Raw genomic sequence first — 21,845 nt, 5'->3', positions numbered from 1 at the left:
TGAAGGAAACGCAGCTGCCTCGTGATGCGATGGTATCGGAAAACCTCAAAACAATATTCCACTACCGGGGAATTTTGGCTACTGTGCACCTCTCTGCATAAGAGCATCCCGCATCGCTCTTTAGCTGGTCCGCGGTGGTATTTTGTCTTTTTTTCCATGACCAATTAGACGCTTAAAACTTACGCTGACATGTTGAAATCTCCAGGTTACGTAGGGTTGACCTCGATTTGCTAGTGTAATTTTCTTGTACTTCAAATAAAATTTCTAACATAAGAAAATATTTAGGAAAGTTTTTCATGTTTGTGATACAGGCAAAAAACGTGGAAGAGGTTCTACCCTTAATAACATGAAATTTTCAAAATGATAAAATAGGATTAAGTAATTGATAGGTCATGGGAAGACTTCTAGCGCAAGTGATGTGTCGACTTAAGGATGAGTACAACCGAAGCTGTAACCATTCCATTTTTCACGCAAGCATTATTTCAGAAAATGGCCTGTTATGTGCTACAAATATTGTTCTAAAAAAATAAAACTCTCCGAATATTGGGTAAAAGCTAACTTTAGCTTTTCCTCTGCTGGCTGGTAATAAGGCCTCCTGGGGCCCTGTTTCAGTATCTTAAACCGGCTAGACATTCAGTCCTGGAGACAATGGACGACTGGCCATCGAAATGTCGGCAGTATGACAGCAAATATACGTGGTGGATAACCCGTGTAGCCTTTGACTATCCCCAAAGTCAACTCCTTTGAAGAAAAACGCCGCGTAAAATTTTAGCAAGTTATTTTTTCATAAACTTTTGCAATCCACTTAGAAGACCTGGTCAAAGAAAAATTACCATGGACCATAATGGATTGTAAAAGTTACTGGTATAATAAATGGAATTCCTCAAAGTGAGCTCAATTACCATTTCATTCGTTATTTTTTCATGCTCCGCGGTAATGAGAATTGGAAATTTGTTTTCTAAGGTGCGTAAACACTCGAAACGAAAACTATTCATTATTATTGAAGTATTCTGCCGATTAAGTTAGGTTTGCACGGAGTACTTACGTAGTATTCTTGAAGTATTCCTCCTGTCATGGAATACCCTCATCCTCAATTCACAATCGTAAATTTATTATGAACGGAAAGCAGAGAAATAATTTTATATGATTATTATTAAAGTACTCTACCGATTGAGGAAGACAAGTATTTAAATCAAAATACTATGCCCGAATCTGAAAGCTGTCAGTATTCCTATCGTGGCACTTTATCGGACAGTCGAGGATTCCCACCTGGTTCTTCCTTTCAAGAGAGAGCAATAAGTGAATTTTTATTTGAATCCTTGAGGTGCGACAGAGATGAATGTATCTGTTATCCAATGGATTCCGCTGGGCAATTGTTTTTACGTTGAATATGGAAATGAAGCGGTGGCATTTTCTTCGCCACGCCGGAACATTCCGTTGGAAACCATTGTTCTGAATCCACGGATGCTCTCTGGACTATCTATCATTCAAGAGTGCGTATTTCCAAGTATTATCTACCTAATGTGCTAGCTATTTATAAAGGCTCCTAGCTGAAACGCTTAATTTTTGTTCATTTTATGTCTTCGGAGTGAGCCTGGAGCATTTCAACCTACCTACCGTAAGATATTTAAAAAAAATAGCTGCCACTCTTATGAAATCGTAAATGAATAGCCGTAATTAAAATAATGAATGTTGAAGTGTACCATTTGAATCACTTTTGCCCCATTCACCTCTCCCCATAAGTGTCTACTCCCACTTATTTTTTAAAAAGATGCTGCTGGTTCAGTAAATCTAACAAAAACTGAGATTTTATATACAATCCTTCATATAATCCTACCTAAATATATAACAGGGTAATACTTAATTTTCCGTAGAAAAAATTTCCATTGAAGAAGAATATAAGAAAGAAGAAGAATAAGAAAAGAATATCCAAAAAAGAAGGACTCAATAAACACGTTGGATTACAAAACGTTTACACGATTACACGTTGGAACGTATCTATTAAATTTTGTTGTAAAAAATCAGTTAAAACAGCTAAATAAATAATGGTTTGGTAATTCATTGTATGTGCTACTGTATCCATCTCAACTTGGAATATTGCGCGCTCAAAACCTCGCTAAACACATTGAATACTCTGATTACTTTATTATATGCCAATGTTTACCTCATTTATGTTGTATTGTGGCTAAAACCCGTATCACCTATTTGCAGCAGTTTTCATTCATTACACATGGGGGTGACAGCAAGCATTTGGATTTTGACTTACCTTCAGCGCACGTCAGTTTTGTGATATTGGAGATAACAATTAAATTTATTTTTCCGAGAATCGGGTAGAAGTGTAATTTTTAATACTTTGTCGGCTAATGTAGAATGATTTAAGGGACAACATTTGAGTTTTCTCAGAAATGAAAGGTATAAGTAAAGGTTGAATCAATATTGATGAAATAAGAAGCTCATATCTATCGGCGAAATGGAATAGTTCGGATTGGGGAACATGCACAATTTTTTTTAAAGTACTGCAATAAGAAGGTCCCTACCTCAAATGTACTCGCCGAAAATCTGGCGGATTAATAATGTTTTTTAGCTGAGTTATGAATGAGTCTTTAAAAATTAATCTTCATCGGCTGCTTGAAAACACGTCATCGGAGCGTGACGTCACGGTACGGTATCCGCTGATGACAGACTGAGGAAGTGGATAGAAAATCGGTCTAGGCAGGGTCTCAAACGAAAATTTGGCAAAAATAATTGCTACATTTACTTCGATATCTTGCATTAAAGGCACTACCGCTCTGCTCTCTTAGCGAAGTGAATGGTGTACCGTCCGATGACGTCAGAAAGCGTTTCAGGTCACGTGACTTCAAGCGATATTTGAGCCTTTTCAATTAGCATTTAATGATGTTTGTGGAATACTAAGGGAGTTTTAGCTTATATATTTTGACTGGTGAGAAAATTGTCTATTCAGTGAGACTTACTACCATGATGAACGAATTCCATGCATGTTCCCCATTATGCCATGGTTCTTCAATCTTGAATAACGCCTCGCTTAATTCGATAGGAAAAATGCTTACCGTCGTGCGAATAAGATCTTTTTTTCATTTCTCTTTTGTAAAGGGACCTCCAATTGTTTCCCACTGAGAGTCATGTTGAGGACGCGCGAACCATGTCTAAGACGATAAATACGCACTTCACGCGATCCTGCCTTGATGTGGATGGCTGACCACGCGTTGTTTGACCTCAAGAAGCAAACAAGCGTTCGTTGTTCGCTTTGCATGGTTGCTGTCGTTTTATCCACGGCGCAGCAACGCATCGAAAGCCAGCCACTTTACTTACTTAGTAGCGTGACGTTCGCTTTGAATCGAATATTCAATATATCGTTCCATCCTAAGTAGGAACTAATTCATCAGGCTCCCGAAGTAGAAAGAAACAAATAGTGAAAAGTAATTTAAATTTATTACGAACCAGTTTAAAGTTAAAGTTACCAGGTCAGTTAAAAAAAAAACAAGTAAAAAATGATTTAAATTCAACTAACCATTTCAAAGTTAAGGTGACCAGGCCAGTAACGAATAGTGAAAAATAGTTTACTCTTTTAACGAATTATCAACTGCATGGCCCTGGTTAAAGGGAGGAAAAAGTAAAACTCGCATATATTTTAAACTTATTTTAAACTGCTAATCTGGGGCTATAAAGCTTATTTCTAAAATAGCAGAGAATGTTCTTGCAGGCGAAAGTTAAATGACCTCTCCACGACCAACAGTTCGGAAGTTATGGCATTCTAAAGTTTACGTAGAATTTTTGAGGTTCGATACAGAAAATTAACGCGCATAGGACGCCATCTTTCAATTTTCTTAGAACTAACAAGAAACTACCTTAAGCCTTTTATCCACACTGAAACTATACTGCCTTAAGCCTTTGATCTGCATCAATTGTCCTGGCATGCGTTAAGAAAAGCGATGTGTCTTCGGAAAGAAAACTTGCTTTGGATTTTCTTGCGATTTATTTTTCGAGCCGACTTTTTTCTGAACGTCGATATGCGCATTTTTCAGACGGTGGTAGAAGTAGGTGTATATTTCCCTATGAAATGAGGTTCGGAGCGTGTTCAAGATTCGGCCGCAGCCTCTTACTCTCCCTGAGTCTGAATTCTCCGTTTCCGCCGTTCCATATTTCCCCGATCCACATACTTCAAGATAATCTCCGTCTCGATTTCATTTCCCTCACTCAAAAAAATTGATCTTGCGTATCTTCCTTCACCCTTGTAAGTTCTCTTTCTCCCGGGGAATAAAATGGTCTAAAGGAGTAGAAGAAATGCCTCTTAAAGTGATTTGTATTCTATTTTCTGTCCAATTTTTCTGCATTCCACGTCCATGTCCTCGTTGAGAATATTTGGCGATGTACTTGCGAGACCACGCGAAAATCATTTCGCTTTCAGAGAATTCAGGAGCTGCTAGGATTTGATATCTAGAAGGAATCTGATGAGGTGTTATTCGAGACCTGATGCAAGTGGAGAGTGTTGAGTATTAAATGGATGGATATGGTGAGATACAAGGTGGTATGCATCTACATACTACCCCCGCAAGCTGCCTCAACAGGCGTCTGGCAGGGGGGGTTAGGATACCAACAGTTTACAAAAAAAAGGAAATACTCTAACGAAGTTCCGTTTAACATTTATTAAAAGTCTTTTATTGTTCGGGGAAAAAATGAACTCCCATACTTATCCGTTCGGCAAAATATCTCTGTTAACTAATCGTTGAGTGACGAACTCCCGAACGTCCCGGAAAGTTTTCAACTAATTACGCAGCTTTCCTTTGTATTTTATTAAGTTCACGGATTAAGTCTCTCTGCACTTGATCTCATATGCTCGCTGTGTTATAACTAACATCTGAGTCATTATGAGTCAGATGAACTGCCCACCGCGTACTTGTATTTCAATCGCTGAAATCAATTCTATGAATTACAGCTTATGGTTGGTATCTGGAATTATAATAACGCCTAATTTTTCAAATTCTGTGGTTTCACAGGGTCATCGAGAAAAATTTTATTGAAAACTTATGCATAAAACCCACAAAATTCCCATTCACCTCCTATGTTTTTTGGCCAATTTTTCCTTTTATCAGTAGAGAATATTTTGGCCGAAATCCTCGTGGGCATAGTTCATGTTTTGTGCATATAGGCAGATATTTAAGCTAAATACTGAACTTTTGTTTTGAAATCTATTACTAACAGTGTTTGTCTTCCTAAATATGGCCGCCTTTGAATTCACTGCATATATGGATCTGCGATAGAAAAAACGGCCGTGAGAATCAGTGTTGCCATGAATTAATATGATTAATCAATGCCATCGCCCTTCAACATGCGATCGTTACTATTTGGTCCGGAGATGTGGATCCATAGTAACCGGCGCAGAAAACATTCGAGGCCTACGCCTCGCCGGTGACTTGTGTCGGGGCAAAAAAAATATTCCAAACGCATATAAATATGCTCCTTCCGGCTAAACGGATTATAATTGATGATTCGTGAAAGCGCTGGCAGTCATGGAGTCGGATGATAAACAACCTATTCGTTCCGACGGCCAAGGAAATCCCGCCTTTTGGACTCGTGGCGCGCTCATCGGTGAATTTATGCACTTACGCGAATTGGGCGACTGAGGCGCCGTTTTTGCGGAGATATTTCAAAGTTCTCGTAAAAATAATAATAATGGCGCGGCACGCGGAATAACCGAGCGATTACGACTCGGTGCTCGTGTGAATTATGATCGTTTCGGGAGAAAAGTGGGCATAAACTCGCATGTCCTACCCAGGATTTCCCTCATGGGGTGAGAGCCAATATTTTCGTCGTCCGAAGCGGCTGTACCTCTACATCACTCCGCTGTGTTCACCATCATAGGCTTCGATATAATGCAGGCTTAGCTACGAACTATGCAAGGCGTGAAAATAGGGTAAAATTTGCACGTGCGATCGATAAAAAAATGTGAGAGAGGATTGAGATAGAAGATATAAGTTTTCGTTGCCATCTATTATGCTTGATAAATGGAAAACGTGATCTTGTTTCGCATATGAGTAATACGGAATAAACTTAAGCAAATTAGATCGAATTCATTTTAGTTAACTCTACATATTTATTTACTCCTTACATTTACATCAACGACACATTTTTAGCGTATCGAAGTATAGCATAGTATTAAAGACATCATGCTACTTAACCGTGAATGACTTACGTTGGGCAAATTATCAAGGATGTTAAGAAAAAAATGCGTTTCTATGATAATGTTAATTAAAAGAAAAGCGGAGTGGATAGCATAAACCAATATTCGAATTGATAATGCTGATGTTACTTTATTACGATCGATATGCCGAATCTCTGAGAAAAAATATTCTCGATCTCATTTCTCGAATTGCATTGCAACGCTCGAAGATGCAGCAACGGTTGTAAAAAAAAATACTTTTCCTACTGTCAAAATAGTCGAAAATTTTTGAAATTGTCGTTCAGAGGAAAAGTTGGGATATTCGCTGAAATAGGTCCACAATCATCGCATAAATTTCGCACCATTGGCTATAAGAAGGAATGTTACGGATCAAAATTTATATCTCACGTCATCTATCTAAATACAACCATCACGCACTGCTTGTCTTGCACCGAGTCACTGGAATATTTTAGACTTATTTTCGTTAAGTAATTAGCGGTTGTAGCTTTAGTTTTTGTTTATTTTTTAGTTATCTTGATGCTTTCTTCAGTTGATCAGTATTGTAAAATTGTGTTATCCGTTGGAAATAAATTACTCTTAGCTAACTTTGCCTCATGATTTGTCACCATGGAAACGCATTAATGGGCAAGAAAAATATGTTTAGAGCGTGTCTACAGTTTCAACCAGCTGTTATAGATTTTGTGAATACTTACCGAACATCCTCGCATAACACCTTCCTTGTTTTCGCGTGATGGTTTTTGCATGCCCTCCTCTGCAAAGAAAGGAAGTAAAAAGGAATGAGCAATTCAGAATCAGCTTATAGGAATAAATAGTTTTTAAAATAGGGTATCATGGTGGCGTTTATTTACGGCCTGCATTATTTATAAGGTCACACAGATTGATCAAATTCCTCTCCCAAACCCTCGAGTTTTGTTTATTTTTGCTCATTTTTTTTGCTTAGATTTTTACTTATTTTCACAATAGGCCGCACCGATCGACGGAAGGCTATAAATTTCAACCCAGAAACTCTTTATTTTTTATTATATTCCGATCGTACGTACGCACTCTCACCGGCCCAGCTGAAGAAAAAAATTGTGCTGGTATTTTGTAATTTATGTAGCATCGCCGGAGCATTGTCCGTTTCAGCCAACAATTTGCTCTTGTTTTTTTTTTATTCTGTTCCTCTTTCAAATCTTTCTTTCTCTTCTCTTTTCTCCTCTCTTCCAGTCCCGCTTGCTATCCTCCGCTTTCCCCATCCCCATACACCATTTCTCCTCGGCCGAAAAGGGAATGTCATTTACGTTTTTTCATCCGTGGGAATGCAAGAGCGGGCTCTTTTCCAGGGTTATCAGTTATCAAAAATCGATGCCTTCAGAAAGTGTTGGCCAAGCATGAGGAGTTGAGTCGGGTTTGGGGGTGGAGGAAAAAATAATCTTGCCAAGGTAGAAACCCTTCTTTCCTGGGTCATCTGATCGTCTATCACGGATAACAGAGGAGGTGGAGTGGGGGCGAGAGGGCTGAGGGAGAAGGGGTAGGAGGTCGGTGTTTGTTGCTCCGAGGAGAGCTTTAACCTGTCAAGGTTACGTTCGTGCCGTTTCTCTCTCTGTGATTTTGAACGAGTGCGGATCTCACGGGGGCATAAGAATAAAACTCTCATCTTCATCTCATTATGATAATGCTTATTATTAACTCAACAACAGAATACACAATGCATTGCACCTTTCCAACGTGTATATCTCCTGGTAGCCAAAAAGGAGGAACTTTATTTTTAATATTCGATACGTAGTTACGCATTCACTTGAGTAATTGAACTTGGAAATTGGTATGAAAGAAATGATTCTATCGTGCATGCTCAACTTTGTGGAATATTTTCGTGTTAAAAGGGAGAAATAACAATCTTAGTATTTTTCCTTACAACGTTTATTTAAACGGTTAGGTTGAATAATTTTACTGTGATTAACATTCGTCCCAAAATTTATATCAAATTTCCAATAATTAAGCATAATTAAGGAGATTATCGCGTAATATTTGAACGAAATATCCTCTTTACCTGATTGAGTTAATGACCAAGAAGCTACATTATTAAACAAATCCTTGAGAGAAATGGAAGTAACTCATGAAGATAGCTATAAATTTAACATTTCGGGTCTTCTATTTTTAAAAAAAGTTGTTAAGTTAGCTGTTAACAAGGTCATATGAGTTGTTCATCGCTTGAAGGGCTAATACAATGAAAACATAATCCTCATCCATAACTTAGTGATGGCCGCCGTTGTTACGATGGTATACTCCTTTCCCTTTATTTTTTTTATAAATCAAGACGCTTTCGGTTCTCAACATCAAACCGGTCTAATTCCCAGAGGCCCGTGGGGGTGTCCAGCTGCCTTTACCTCGCGGCTTTCTTTCTTCCTTTGGTCCATTTCGTTTACCTTTTTTTTTAAAGAAGTGTCGTGTCTTTCGATTAATGCGTAAGCGTCGATTTAACTGTCTTCACTTTGGGTGGCCGTTGTCTAATCAATTCATCGGCTTGATGTCCTGGACAGAACATTGTGACAATCGAGAAAGCTCTCGCGTAAAATAACCCATCCTTATGTCTTTTAAAAGAGAAATTCCATTTTAATCAATGAGGAAACGTTTCACCCTCATGTATATTGAAATCCAAGTTTTATAGGTTTCTCTAACTTCATTGCGCACCATCAACGCGCGTTTACTATGGGTACAATGACTATGGATTCATATGTTTTCGGAGGAATATTAAATAATATTATAATATGCATAATATTGTAACAGTACATTTATATTTTAATGGATAAATACTGTATAAGACACGATGTCGCAGCTCGATTTTTGATGCTTTTTTTCTGATATCACTTCACTTCTGTTCTTGCTTTCGCCGTTTTCAACATTTTAAAATTGTCAGTGGATACATACTGCTTTTCACTAACTTGTTTTTTTTTACTTACTTGTTGGTGTACTGCTAAAGGAACATAACTTACAAACAATAGCTAAGCTAGTTTAATGGAGAATTGTATGTCTGTTGGTGGCTAAAATCAGAGTTCAACATTAGAGATATTACTCATAGCTTCCTTCGTACGATATTATCGTTAAAGAACCTTTAGAAACTCAAATCGAGGCTTCGGAGAAGTACTTACCGAAGCTTGTATCTTATTAATGAATCGATGATGAATAATATTATTTAAAAATTAATTTTATTTAGGCTTAAAAACGGTACTTTCTTTAAACAGAAGTTGGCGATGTATAGTAAAATCTGTTTTTCTATGAGAGGTATAAACCAACTTGTTGCTTACCTCCTAGTTTATACGGGTGAAGTAGAAGGGAAGTGCAATTATAGAGGTATTGAATAATTCTCTGTTTAACTTAAAATACTATCCTCATGTCAGAAGAAAATTCAAGAAGAAATAACTTATCTCAGGAAATGCATCAGCTGTAAAATTTAGAACCTGTTTGCTCTGAGTAAATCAATGCAGTTATCGAGTGCCATTTGCATGAATGTACCGCGGGTTGAAAAACAGACCCCGCAAAAACGCATGTTAATCGACCTATCGGCCAAGAATTTGTATATGCGTGTTCTGTGCGTGGAATGCCCCCTCCCCGAGTTAAGTGGCTTTCATGATTTCGGAAGCCCTCTCATGCTCCTTCGCGCGTGTCTTCATGGACCAGCTGGTCTCGCCCATGACTTCGCTCATGCAAATATCATCCGGTAGATCCGGTAATGGTGAAGAACCAAGTTGGTAAAATTAATCGAATTGGCGGTAAGCATTAATGTATGGAAAAATCTGAACTAGTATTTGTGCGACAAAAAGGTAATTTTACTCATACTCTTCTTCCAACTTAAGTAATCGTTACGTACTCCCACTCCGCCTCTTTTTTTCGTATATAGCTCTTCGTTTATAACTTCAATCATATTTCAAATAGTCGTTATAATAAGCAGGTGTAATCACTGCCATAAAATGGCCATAGTTATTATTTACAAATTTTTGGCGATTATATCCCTAGATGCCTAATATACACACCTCAATGTCATGTATTTAGGAGTAAGTAATTACATGAAGTGGCCTGGAGCCGAGTTGATTTTGTTGGTTCATCGGGTCATTAATTAATAGGTACATTGTAGTGTTCCAGAGTAATTTTGTCTTTTAGTGGCATTAGTTACGAAAACTGTGGAGAAAAACACGGAATTACAGGAATACTTCGCGAGCATGAAACCTATATTGCTGTTTTATGTTGTGCGTTGATTACCTTTTGTATCGGTTGTTAGCCTATTTAATCTCTGGGGCGCGGCTTCATTTCTCGCAAACCTCTCGTCACTTTTTTGCGTTCCTCCTCCATTTTTATGAAAGGTAAAAAACTTTACGACTTTTGGAGAGTCTCGTTTATACACTTTTCAGAGACAAAAAAAGAGTTCAGTTTTTCTTTCTCGCGGAATCAACCCTGTTTATTTCCTTGCCGATTCGCTTCGCTTTATCGCTCTGCGGTATTTGTGCTGAAATTTTAGTGATGTCGTTCGCTAGCCCTACGGTGAGTCGCCCCATTAGACGAGCGTGGGAAGAAGTCGTGGTCTATGGGAAAAGCCTCGCTCGTGGCGGGGTTGGTTATTGTTCACATGCGTCCAGCGGAACTGAACGTTGTGATCACGAATGTTACAAAAAAGGATCCTCAAATTGGCCTATAAATGTGTTGTCACCCACCGCGCATTTAAATGGGGTTACAAAAGTCGCCACTCGCGTCGCTGACGGGCAAATTGAACCGAGTTTCGCGCGGAAATATGTTGTAATTAGGGGTATAACCGAAATTTATGCACATAAGGATGTGACATATCTAATTCATTACTTTTCAATGCTATTCCTCGCAATTATAAATATGATGCTGCAAAATATTGGAAAAAAGTAAATCGCATTGCACTCGTCACCGCGCCGCGGACGTTTTTGAAAACCGATTAAAATGCGACCGATGTGGCTACAGAAATCAGCCTTCTATGGGATGCAATTGGGCCTACTCTATACAGTCCCCTTGGTTGTGATTTTACGGGCGATGTGATTTTTTTTCCGGGAATTAGGAAGAGAATTGGTGCGCTAGATCTCCACTCTCCGCCAAGCCTTCTACGGGTCTCTTCTATTGTCAATTAATAGTCCGATATAAATGTATTAATAAATATTCAGGTACTTAAATTTCTTATATTATAAAAAAGTCTATTGTTAAAAATTTAATGACATTATACTGCTAAAAATTTTAAACATTGTTTTGTTAAAAATGTATCAAAATTTATGTCTTTTACATATATAAGAAAGATACATATATTTTGTCTCCAATTAAAAAATATCTCCAATGCAATCACGTTATATAAAAAAAAATTTAATACATATATTCCTGTAATGTTTATGTGTATTTATGTATGTACTCTTGCTTCCCAATAATTTTATAATATGTTTTTGGTAATAGTGGAAACATTATGAGATACACAATTTTAAAAGACAATGTACGACCACGAATAAAAAAAACAAATAGGCACCTGCTGACAAGCCTTGATAGGCTTAGCGGGACCTAGACTTTTTTTTCACATTGTATTTTCTTGTAAATGACATTTCATCTTTGATTAATGTTATAAGTTTTTGTAAAATTTCTAATAAAGTGAAAATTTTAGTGCTTAAAAAAAAAAAAAAATTAAGAATGTGAATCACTCCCCCTTCGTTCTGTTTTCGTGACGTATTGTTCGTGTGTAACTTTTCGTTTATAGATGCAATCATATTGAAATTTTCATGGTTTCTTTACGAGCATTAATGATTATTTCAGGCTAAACACTGTGAAACCTTTTCCGCTATGGGAAATAAAATAATAAACTTTGTTTGGTTCACTAGTTTATTCTTTCATTTTCTTAAATAGGCACAATAGAATTTCATTTTCTTAAATAGAAATTGTTCACATTTTCTGTACCTCAAATTTGAATTTTTTTTTCTAAATATTTTCTCAGATGTAAATTTTTACTCTAGACTGAGGGAAATTTCGAAAATGGTCGCTATGAAATTTTCAAGATTATAGCTTGCCATCGCGACAGACTGACGCCCTCTGGGAGTGATTTTCTACTCCATTCAATTCCTTCTGCTCCGTTGATCCACGTGATAACGACAGCTTTCAGTTTCTTTCCAATTCCTCCTTCACTGACGAATTGTTTCAATTGTGAGTTGCTTCCCTTACTCTTCGTGTCCGCTGGAGGAGAAAACGATACTTGGTCCCTAGGGTAATCATAAAGTTTGGCTCAATTCGAGATATATTCCTAAGTCGATGTAATGATAAGGCTATCTCAATACAGGTGCTTGCTTTGAGGCTGCCTAAAGCTCTTAATCAGTTTTACTTAAATAATGTAAACTGTTGTGGAGTAAACATAAATTATCATTAAAATTATCATATCGCACCTTATTTTTTTGTTAGGTTTCATTCAAAACACAGTATTCCATTAATAGCCCTCCAAGTTATTGCTCTGACCTTTGATGTACCGATGACTTTTAGAAATCGGTCGATATCATATTTTCTTCGTTCGTATCGCCTGCTGTTGGTGCATGTCGGACTTCATTTCTCAATATATGTATTGCATTAGAAGGCGACAGAAAAGCACATTGTCATGCCGCCTGCTCAGATGGTCTCCATCCGCGCGTATCTGCCCGTGAAAAAAGTTCATTTCACTACGGGGGAGAAGTGACGCGGAAGAGTGCCCCAGGTAACAAGCAATCCCCCCCCCCGAATATTCCTCCTCTCATAGGGAGCAATTTTCTTCCGCACTGAGAGAGCCACACACAAAATGAACGGCGTGAAGTGTTCCCCCAGAAACCAACCCATCAAAATAAACGACTAGACTATACATCCGCAATAAAAAGTTGAACTTGACCGCTGACGTCGCTTCTTCGTCGCTACTATTACGCGCTATTCTTACATATATAGGGGTGGACACGCCCGCGCTGTGTAACAGCCTTTTGTCTTTCCCCTGCCGTAATAACAGGCATCAGTCCCGAGCTGAGTGGAAAATACACTATCGCCATGCGTAGTCTATTTTCTTCAGTGTTGAGGCTGCGGTCGACTTCAATTCGGTGCGGCTGTATCCGAGAGTACAAGCCTAATCCGGCTGTCATCTGCTAGAAATAGCAGGGGCTTTAGTTTAGTTCTTTTCGTTACTATGCGATTAGATGAGCGAATATAGAACTTGGTTCAAAATCCATTTTATGTTTTGAATGCTTCGATTAAAGTTGGATGTACAAAATATTGTTCCCATTATAAAAACTTTTCCATGACAAGTTCTCCCCAAACCACTATCGGCACACATCCCATTTGTCAAGCTGCGCAAATGCCATTCAAAAAAATAAAATTGCCGAATTTTTAGTCACAATTTTTCACGCACATTAAATTACAACAAATTCCTTCTCCAGTATGTGCTGTAGAGCCTGTTCCTCAATTGTACGGACTCCCTTGTCAATATTCGGAGAAATTCTTGAAAAAATAGCCTTCAAAGTGGAGCTGTTGTGGACTCTGGTTATTTTGGTCAGCCCTAGCATATAGTCATTCGTATCTATGCATACAGGGGTGGATACAGAATTTGGGGGGGGGGGCACAAGGGTTTGACGGGTAAACGATTCTCTCATACTTGAGATTATAAACTAAGTAAAACCATTACTTTACGAAATATTCTCTTAATTTTAATGTGAAATTAAATGATTGAGGCTCCGAAATAGGTACACAAAAAATAACGAATGAAATGATAACCGTAAAAAAATTTAGTCTATTTTTTAAGCGTCTGGGTAATTCACGATCACGTGCCCCCGTGCCCTAAAGCCGCATATGTTTGCATAGAAATTAGCGTATTGCTAATTTTATTTTAAAATTCTGATAAAATGATTTTTAAATTCCATTGTGATTCTCAAAATTAATAATTTTTGTGGTTATGTTTGCACTTATTTTTTTTAAATCAGTTGTTTAGGCGTTAATTAATTGCATTCGAAATTGAAATTGATAATTCTGTCATTCTTTTTGTCAGACATGAACTGTGCGTATTTGTTGTATTACAGTAAAAAAACAATATTGATTCTCTTATTTTTTTTATTGCAGATCCCCTCTCTGAATCCGGCTCGGTCTCTTGGTCCAGCATTCGTCACAAATAAATGGGAAAATCACTGGGTAAGTTTATTCAAGTTAAAATTATGGCTTTACGTTTTGACATTTTTTTCTACTTGATTGAGCATTTCGTTATCGTATCATCTCTAAATTCCGTGATGAAGGACTCCTAAAATTTCCCCTATAAAAAGAGGAAATTATTTTATGCTGTTTTTGCATTTATGATGGAATTTTATAATGAAAAATAAAGACCTGCTATATTTTATTATAAGTCGTATCTTAGATTTTAATAATCCATTTTTCGCAAAAATCTAGCCAATTAAGTGTTTAACTATTCTTTAAAATATGAAGCTGTACACGGAACATTTTGCAAACTACTGTGACCTCTCTCCCCTCCCTATTTGAACTTCCCTCTTCAGTTCACAATGAGGCCTACTCCCTTTCCTTCCATCTATAAATCCTATTCTATCTATCATCTATTCTCCTCCTTCCCTCTTTCCCTTGCCTAATATTCGTCCCTTAAACACTTTTTTTTAATATCCCCTCTCGGCTTCATACTAGCTCAATGCAATCCCTCTGTCTCCCCCTTATCTCCTTGGAAGTTTCCACTCCTTGTCCACAATGTCCTGTACTTCATTATTCCTCTTCCTCTTCATCAAATTACCCTCAGCAATGACGGGGTAGTCAAAAAAATCAGGGGAATCCCACGTTGCATTTTCAATAATTTTGTTGCAACGCTTGATACTGATTGTTCTATCAATTGCAGTCTTGACTACATTTGCTGTGAGAGCTCTATACTCTCTACTTAATGCTACTGACGTGGAGTACTGCCCGCATTTCGATATGGTTTGGGACATGAGGCATTATTCAATGCTTATGTGGGATTTACTATCTATAACATTCATGTGGTGAAAACAGCTAAACATAAAATTCGGGGCCTGTGCAATGCACAGTGTGCATCCTGCCTGGGATCCTCCCTACCCCCTCAACACTATTCTTGCCCTCCCTAAATTACTATGCGATCTTTCAGTGTGTGTATGCATACATAATGATTCTAATGAAGAACTTGCCATGTATCGTAATAAGAAACAGGTCATTTGTAAGCATAACTATGTTAGCTCTCAGCCTCTCCAGAAAGTCTGTGCTAGTGATATGTAGCAACTTAGTTTGTTGATGAGTGATGTAATGAATCGATGTTAGTTTCATTAAAAAAATATTTAAATATAAATTTATGTGAATCACATTGACTTCATTCTCAATGTATAACTATATAATTATATATTCCTCAGGTCTACTGGTTTGGACCCATCCTTGGTGGTGTGGTATCTGGATTGATATACGAGTTCATCTTTAACCCCAAAAGGCAAAACAAAAGGCCTAAGGATTCAATTGATGGGGGTAAGCATATCATGTGATAAAATAAAAATGATTCCTGACTTTGCGATCATTGAAGGGTCTTCAAAAATGTGCTCATTAGAAGAATTAATGCCAATGTTTGCTGCAGAGATTGAGATGGTCTTGCAATTGAAAGCCAGGGCCCAACTTCATTTATCTGCTGAATAAGGCAAGCCCACAAAATATCCCTATGGCTGTGGGATCAAGGGCTATATCTTGGCTAGCTGTGGCTTTTGTCTAGGTGCCGTGCTGTGTATGCTCTGTGAATTAAAAGTTACAGCTGTTATAAAAGTCTACTGAGTCCATGTACATATTGAGATCATTTTTGCAGAGAAACTCCTCTCAGTTTTCATTCCCCTATCTCATGTGTCAATTATCTGATTGACATCCATTCCACACTATCAATAATATGGTAAAGGAAGAAAGTAAATTAATACAGAGAAAAAAGAGAAAAGCATCAATTGCATTTTATATCAATTACTATGATATACTAGTATAAATTTTCCAAAGTAACATTGAACTTCATGTATTCCAATGAATTTAAAAAATCAAAAGATGTATGTGAGCTCGCCCAGCTTTATTTTAATTTTATGTCTTATCGGTATCCTTAAGCTCCAAATGTGTGCATATTGGCATTATTCTACTAAAATTATTTGATGACTGGTATTGAATTGCCTCCATACCTTACCTAAGAAATTATTATTCAAAACGCATCAAGAAAAATGTTTGTGTACCAATATTGGTTAGTGAATAATTTTCCAGTTGCACTGTGAATTAGAAGAGCACACTGCCAATCAAGGTGTTTTTAGCTTAAATCTGATATTAATTCATTCTCATTATTTGTTTAATTGACAGATTCCTCAAGCATTAATAGTGATGAAGATCCGTATGACGAGGTGGGTGACAAGGGAACAGTAGCTGCCCCGACAGTTGTCTCGTCGGCCTCTGCTATGGCCAAATTCCATCAACATCAACAGCTTCACCAGAGCCAAGGCCACCTTCACCAGTCAAACCATGCACAACAAAACCACCACAACAGTCATCTTGCAAACCAAGGAGGTTATATGGGACACCAATCGTATCAAACCCTAAGACCTGGTGCTGGAGATGTTACAATGCGTGCTCATGAGCCACATTCTCCCACTGGTGAGTATCATTTAAGTATAAATGCTCTTACTTGCACCCAGGAGAGAATAACATCCATTGAGTAAAGTAAACAAAAAATTTTCTCATTGTGGATGGTTACATTATATATAATTATTACCAGGGATGGTTAATTCGTATTTTTTTATATTACATATGTATTTAAAAAATAATTCCACTCTGATATTCATCTTGGAAAAAGATGGCTTGGTGGTAGTATGTAACTGGTAGCATACCTAACCAGCAACAGAGAAATCCAGATTTGAATCTGGGTCTGAATTAAGTGATTCCCTCCCTAAAGGAAAGCCTCTCTCTAAACATATTAATGAACCAGAGGTCATACGATTTCATCAACTCACAATCAGTGGGCAACCTTTCTGTTCTCTCATTTTAAACTTATGAGAGGATAACTAAATTTTTTGAAGGATTTTTTTCTTTAATAATACATCCCTTCCATCTACCAAATTATTTTGATGAATTCAAATTTCAGATCTGACTGAATCACCTTATTTTGGCCATTTATTGTATCATTATGATAATATTTCATAATCATCACCCTGGAATTACGTAGCCACTAATTTTGTCAATGTGCTATCCTTGCAGGCAATGGAGCATTGACGATGACTTCCCTCAATCCATCTCCTCCCATCAAATTGGATCGGATTGAATCTATTTATGGTGGAACCAAGTCTCTGTACACCAAATCACCACCTTTGACCCGGGCCAACCTCAATCGATCCCAGTCTGTGTATTCCAAGACCCCACCTCAAGGAGTGAACAGAAATGCCGGCTTCTCTCCACGACCTGGTCCTTTGGTACCTGCCCAATCCCTCTACCCGATGAGGACGGGAGAAGGCATGGTAGCTAATGGTGGAAACAGTGGCATGATGATGAACCCTCGTTCTGAAAGCATCTACGGAGTCCGCAGCGTGGCGAACATGGGTGGTGGAGGTGTTTACGGAACCACCTCCGCAAAGTCCAACCAGGGTAATAATGGACCCTCGGGGAGGCAGGACTCGGTGTACGCACCCACGGCTAGAAGGCAGGACTCGACGGATTCGTCATACGGCTCATACCAAAGTAACGGGGTGTACGGCAAGACCAGAGGGGACAGTCAGCCGAGGCACATGCAGCAACAGTCACACCAGCACCATTCACCCGTTCCCCACCTCATGGTGGGCGGAAACCATCCTCCCCCATCGTCGACATCTTCCGGTCCTAACTCAATGTTGAACACGCCGAATTCCGTATCCTCGTGCAGGCATCTTTCCCCTTCCCCACAGTACTGATGCCAAGACTTGGGCTACTCCTGAGGCTTACCTCCAAGTGGTAAACTCAAGAGTGGTCACGTTGTGATGTTGACATTGTAAAGTGCAAGTTGGGAGAACTCGTAGAAATCTCACTTGACAGGACATGTTTTGAATTGGTGCGCCCATAGCGGTGAAACTTCTTTTGTTTCAGATATGCGAGTGAGTGTTTGTATGTCTTTGAGCATCAGTGACAATCAGGGTATGGAGTTCATGAACTTCATACTACAACCAGCGTCATTAGATCTTATTTTAATGTCTCCAAATGGTGGTGATACATCAATTATCAGGAGAGGAGCAATAAAAGAGTGTCAGCTGCAACGGTTCAATAACATTTGAAGGAGGAGAGACTTTCCGTTAAACACTGTGGTAATGTTACCGAATGTGTGATGTGCCTACTACCTCCTCAAATTCAGCCCAATCACTGTAGTAGCTGAGTAAATCATTGGTTAGTTGTTCCTCCTAGCAATTTTTAGTGCTGTAAAAATGCTCATTTGAGGAAAATATTGCATATCAACCAAAGGATCATTCAAAGCTATTTTACAAAATGTGACAGGTGAAATTCGCATGTCACATTCTTTAAACTCGGCAGAAATGGGCAGTGAATATTCATCCACTGCTATCTTTGATAAAGAGTGCCATGTAACTTTAAGAAATTTATTTTCACGTGTTGTATTTAAAGGATACAAATGACGTGAGAATATGGAAGCATATGCTGTGTGGTGCTGAAGAAAGGATGGACATTCAAGTTGTTGATATTTTGGTTCTTAGCTGGGGAAATTCGCTCAGTTTCTCATTAGCACTTGTTACATCAAAATTTTGCTGTGATCGCATTATTCATTGAGATAGGAAAAAAAAATTAATGACGCAGAATAACTTATTCACCCTGGTTAGCTTAGAATTGAATTACTGAGGATTAACCATACATAGCAGTAAATAATCATGTTATGGTCACAATGTACTTTCATAATCAGAATCAGGTGATGATATTAATTGAAAAGGCAGTGAATTTCTCCACAAAATTTTAGATTCTAGCCTCTCAGTCCCATCAGCTCAAAAGGTTTCATAAAATATGTGAATTAATCATGGCATTTAAAGTGAGTGCCCTAATTGTCAACATATTTGTACAGATAGCATTCCTCAAACACCTTAGCCACCCTTTGAGCTTAAAACAGTTACCTGTTCAGTCTTCCATCAACTTCCCATTTGTATTAAATATACAATACATACCATAAGTATAATTGGATTTGTGGTTTCAGCTGCAAGTTTAGTCTCATTTTTTTAACGTTTTGATTGTGTAATATTATGTATGTACATACTCGCTCATTATACATTCTCATGGAAGTCACATATTTGTCATAATTGAGCCTCTTATCCAATGCAAAAATGGTCACTTGAAATAGCTATGGAATTGTGAAAAAAGTTATCTTTAAATTAATATTTGCCAAGATTTGTGTGGGTAGTTGTTGGGAGGGCTTATATATGCCTAGCTACTTTTGCATGTATCCTTAACATAACTTTCCCTTAGAAGGTTTATTCTTAGTGGCAGCTAAGGTAAAGAACCTGAATATCTATTTTCAAATCCATTGAATAGGTATTGATTATAACACATCATGTAATTTACATTTCATTTTGATATTTTTTGGAGTTTTTTTAATGAATGAATTTAATGGCTGATTTAAAGCCACAAGGTTCACGAGTTGAGAGCAAGTTTAAAATAACCAAATTGAAAGAAAAAGAGTTAACAGAAGAAGAGCTTTTTATTAACACAACGTTGGATGACAGTAAATAAAGAAATTTTTAATGCTAATTCAGAAAATTCCTCTGTACATAAGTGATGTGACATTCTCCCTAGATTTATATACATGTTGCATATGGTGTTTATCAAACCATTTGCTTAGGGTTTGATTGTACAGAATAATCCTACTTGTTTTTGTTTGCATTTTTTAGTCATGCAATTTTACTTGAATATCATAATCAAAATGAATATAATTTTATGATTTTAAAGGTTTTAAGGCTAGTTTTGATGCTAGAGTGCATTCTTATGCAGTTGCAGTGCAAGGACACAGCGAGTAGTTATTTCTTAGAACATGATATGCCCAAAGAAAAATTGCAATCATATTCCTGGCTAATCTTTTTTTTCTATGACTTATTTATGATTTCTCACAAAGTTATGTGATGTAAATACTTTCATATCCCCACCTAATCCATTACTATTGGTGTTTCTAAGGCATTGATGTTTTATTGCCCATCTATTATTTAATATACAATTTGTATTATATTATATTTTTTGTATTCCTGATGTGTAGTTGTTGATATAGTTTCAATGTTGAATCAGTATTTTTGCTATATAAATAAAATGTGCTTTGTAAAAATTTTTTACTTGTTTGATTAAAAAACTCAGGTTAAATTAACTGTAGATACAACATTAATTTCCATCCAGGGGCCGTATTCTGTAACTCCAAACCGATCGGTGCGGCACCGATTCGTCGGGTGCGACGTCACACCGACTCCCGGTAAGAAGTCGTGCGATTCTGTACGAACCCGATCGGTGCGGCACCGACGTGAGGGCGAGAGATCGTCGGTACCCGTACCGACAGCAAAAAGGTGTCGGTACGGCCACCGACTAGTGGGTTTCATCAACTCCCCGGTGCGCATTGTACGTTTTATTTTTTTTTAATCTCATCACCGAGTAAATAATGAGGTTTGCTGCAATGTTATCTTTTTCTGCCCCTTCGAATAGGCCTCTATAATTCACTGTGTCAACATCTATATTGATTACCTTGACATAAATATAAGATATTGGGTTAATAAACATTAGGTTTGCCACTATATAATGACTTTCTCTCATTTATGTTACCACTTTCACTCGCTTGTAATAGGATTTCTTTCACTCTATCATCATTTATTTGCTCCTTTGACATAAAAAAGATATTTTTGATTAAATATGAGTTTTGCCGCAATGTTATCACTTTATCTCACTCTGAATAGGCAACTATTATTTCACTCAATCATCATTTGGCGTTTCTCTCGGCATAGAAATAAGATCTTTTTATTTAAGTATGAAGTTTGCCACAACGGTATCAGTTTCTTTCATCTGTAACAGGCAACTATATTTCATTTTATCGTCAGCCATTGATTCCCTTGACGATGAAAGAAGATATTTGTTATTAAGTATGAGGTTTACCGCAATATTATCATTTTCTCTCACTTGGAATGCGTAACTTAAACATATGTATTTCACCCAATCACAATTTCTTTACTTCCTCGTCATTACACTTCTTTTAATTACACCCAGCTCCATATTTTTATAACAATTTCCTAACTTGTTCCTCTAATATGACATTTACATTTGAATCCTACGTTCACGTTCCATGGTATGCTATTTTCGTCTGCTACGGTGCCAATGGCATAACCTTCCGTTGATAACATTTATACGGAACTTACTTAATGACAACTATATTACCAAATCATGAATAAATAGCATTATACGGAACCAATATTTAAAAAAAGAAACTACGATCTCAAGGATAGTTTCAATAATTCATTCCAGCAACAACAATCTCCATCACATACAAACTTTATTGTGATGTTGTAATATTGTTTCCTTCGATTCTGTAGGTACAGCATTACTACCACACATTATATAAGCATTGTCAACAACTTATCCAATATCGTTTATCTTAATCTAGCAATAAGTCGTAATT

General features: G+C 37.5%; 1 protein-coding gene across 1 annotated transcript in view; it reads left to right on the top strand.

Annotated features, from left to right (window-relative positions):
* The window catches only part of LOC124154259 (neurogenic protein big brain), a 167,932-nt gene extending 147,417 nt beyond the window's left edge, over window positions 1-20,515 (top strand). Inside the window, exons 4-7 of the mRNA XM_046527867.1 lie at window positions 14,288-14,356; window positions 15,583-15,691; window positions 16,544-16,834; window positions 17,435-20,515. Coding sequence (XP_046383823.1) covers window positions 14,288-14,356; window positions 15,583-15,691; window positions 16,544-16,834; window positions 17,435-18,120 — 1,155 coding nt within the window. The 3' untranslated portion in view covers window positions 18,121-20,515. The remainder of the gene's footprint in view (window positions 1-14,287; window positions 14,357-15,582; window positions 15,692-16,543; window positions 16,835-17,434) is intronic.
* The last annotated feature ends 1,330 nt before the right edge of the window (window positions 20,516-21,845 follow it).

This window comes from Ischnura elegans, chromosome 2 (assembly GCF_921293095.1).
Source record: "Ischnura elegans chromosome 2, ioIscEleg1.1, whole genome shotgun sequence".
NCBI classification, from domain to species: domain Eukaryota; kingdom Metazoa; phylum Arthropoda; class Insecta; order Odonata; family Coenagrionidae; genus Ischnura; species Ischnura elegans.
This window is presented reverse-complemented; position numbering and strand designations above follow the sequence as displayed.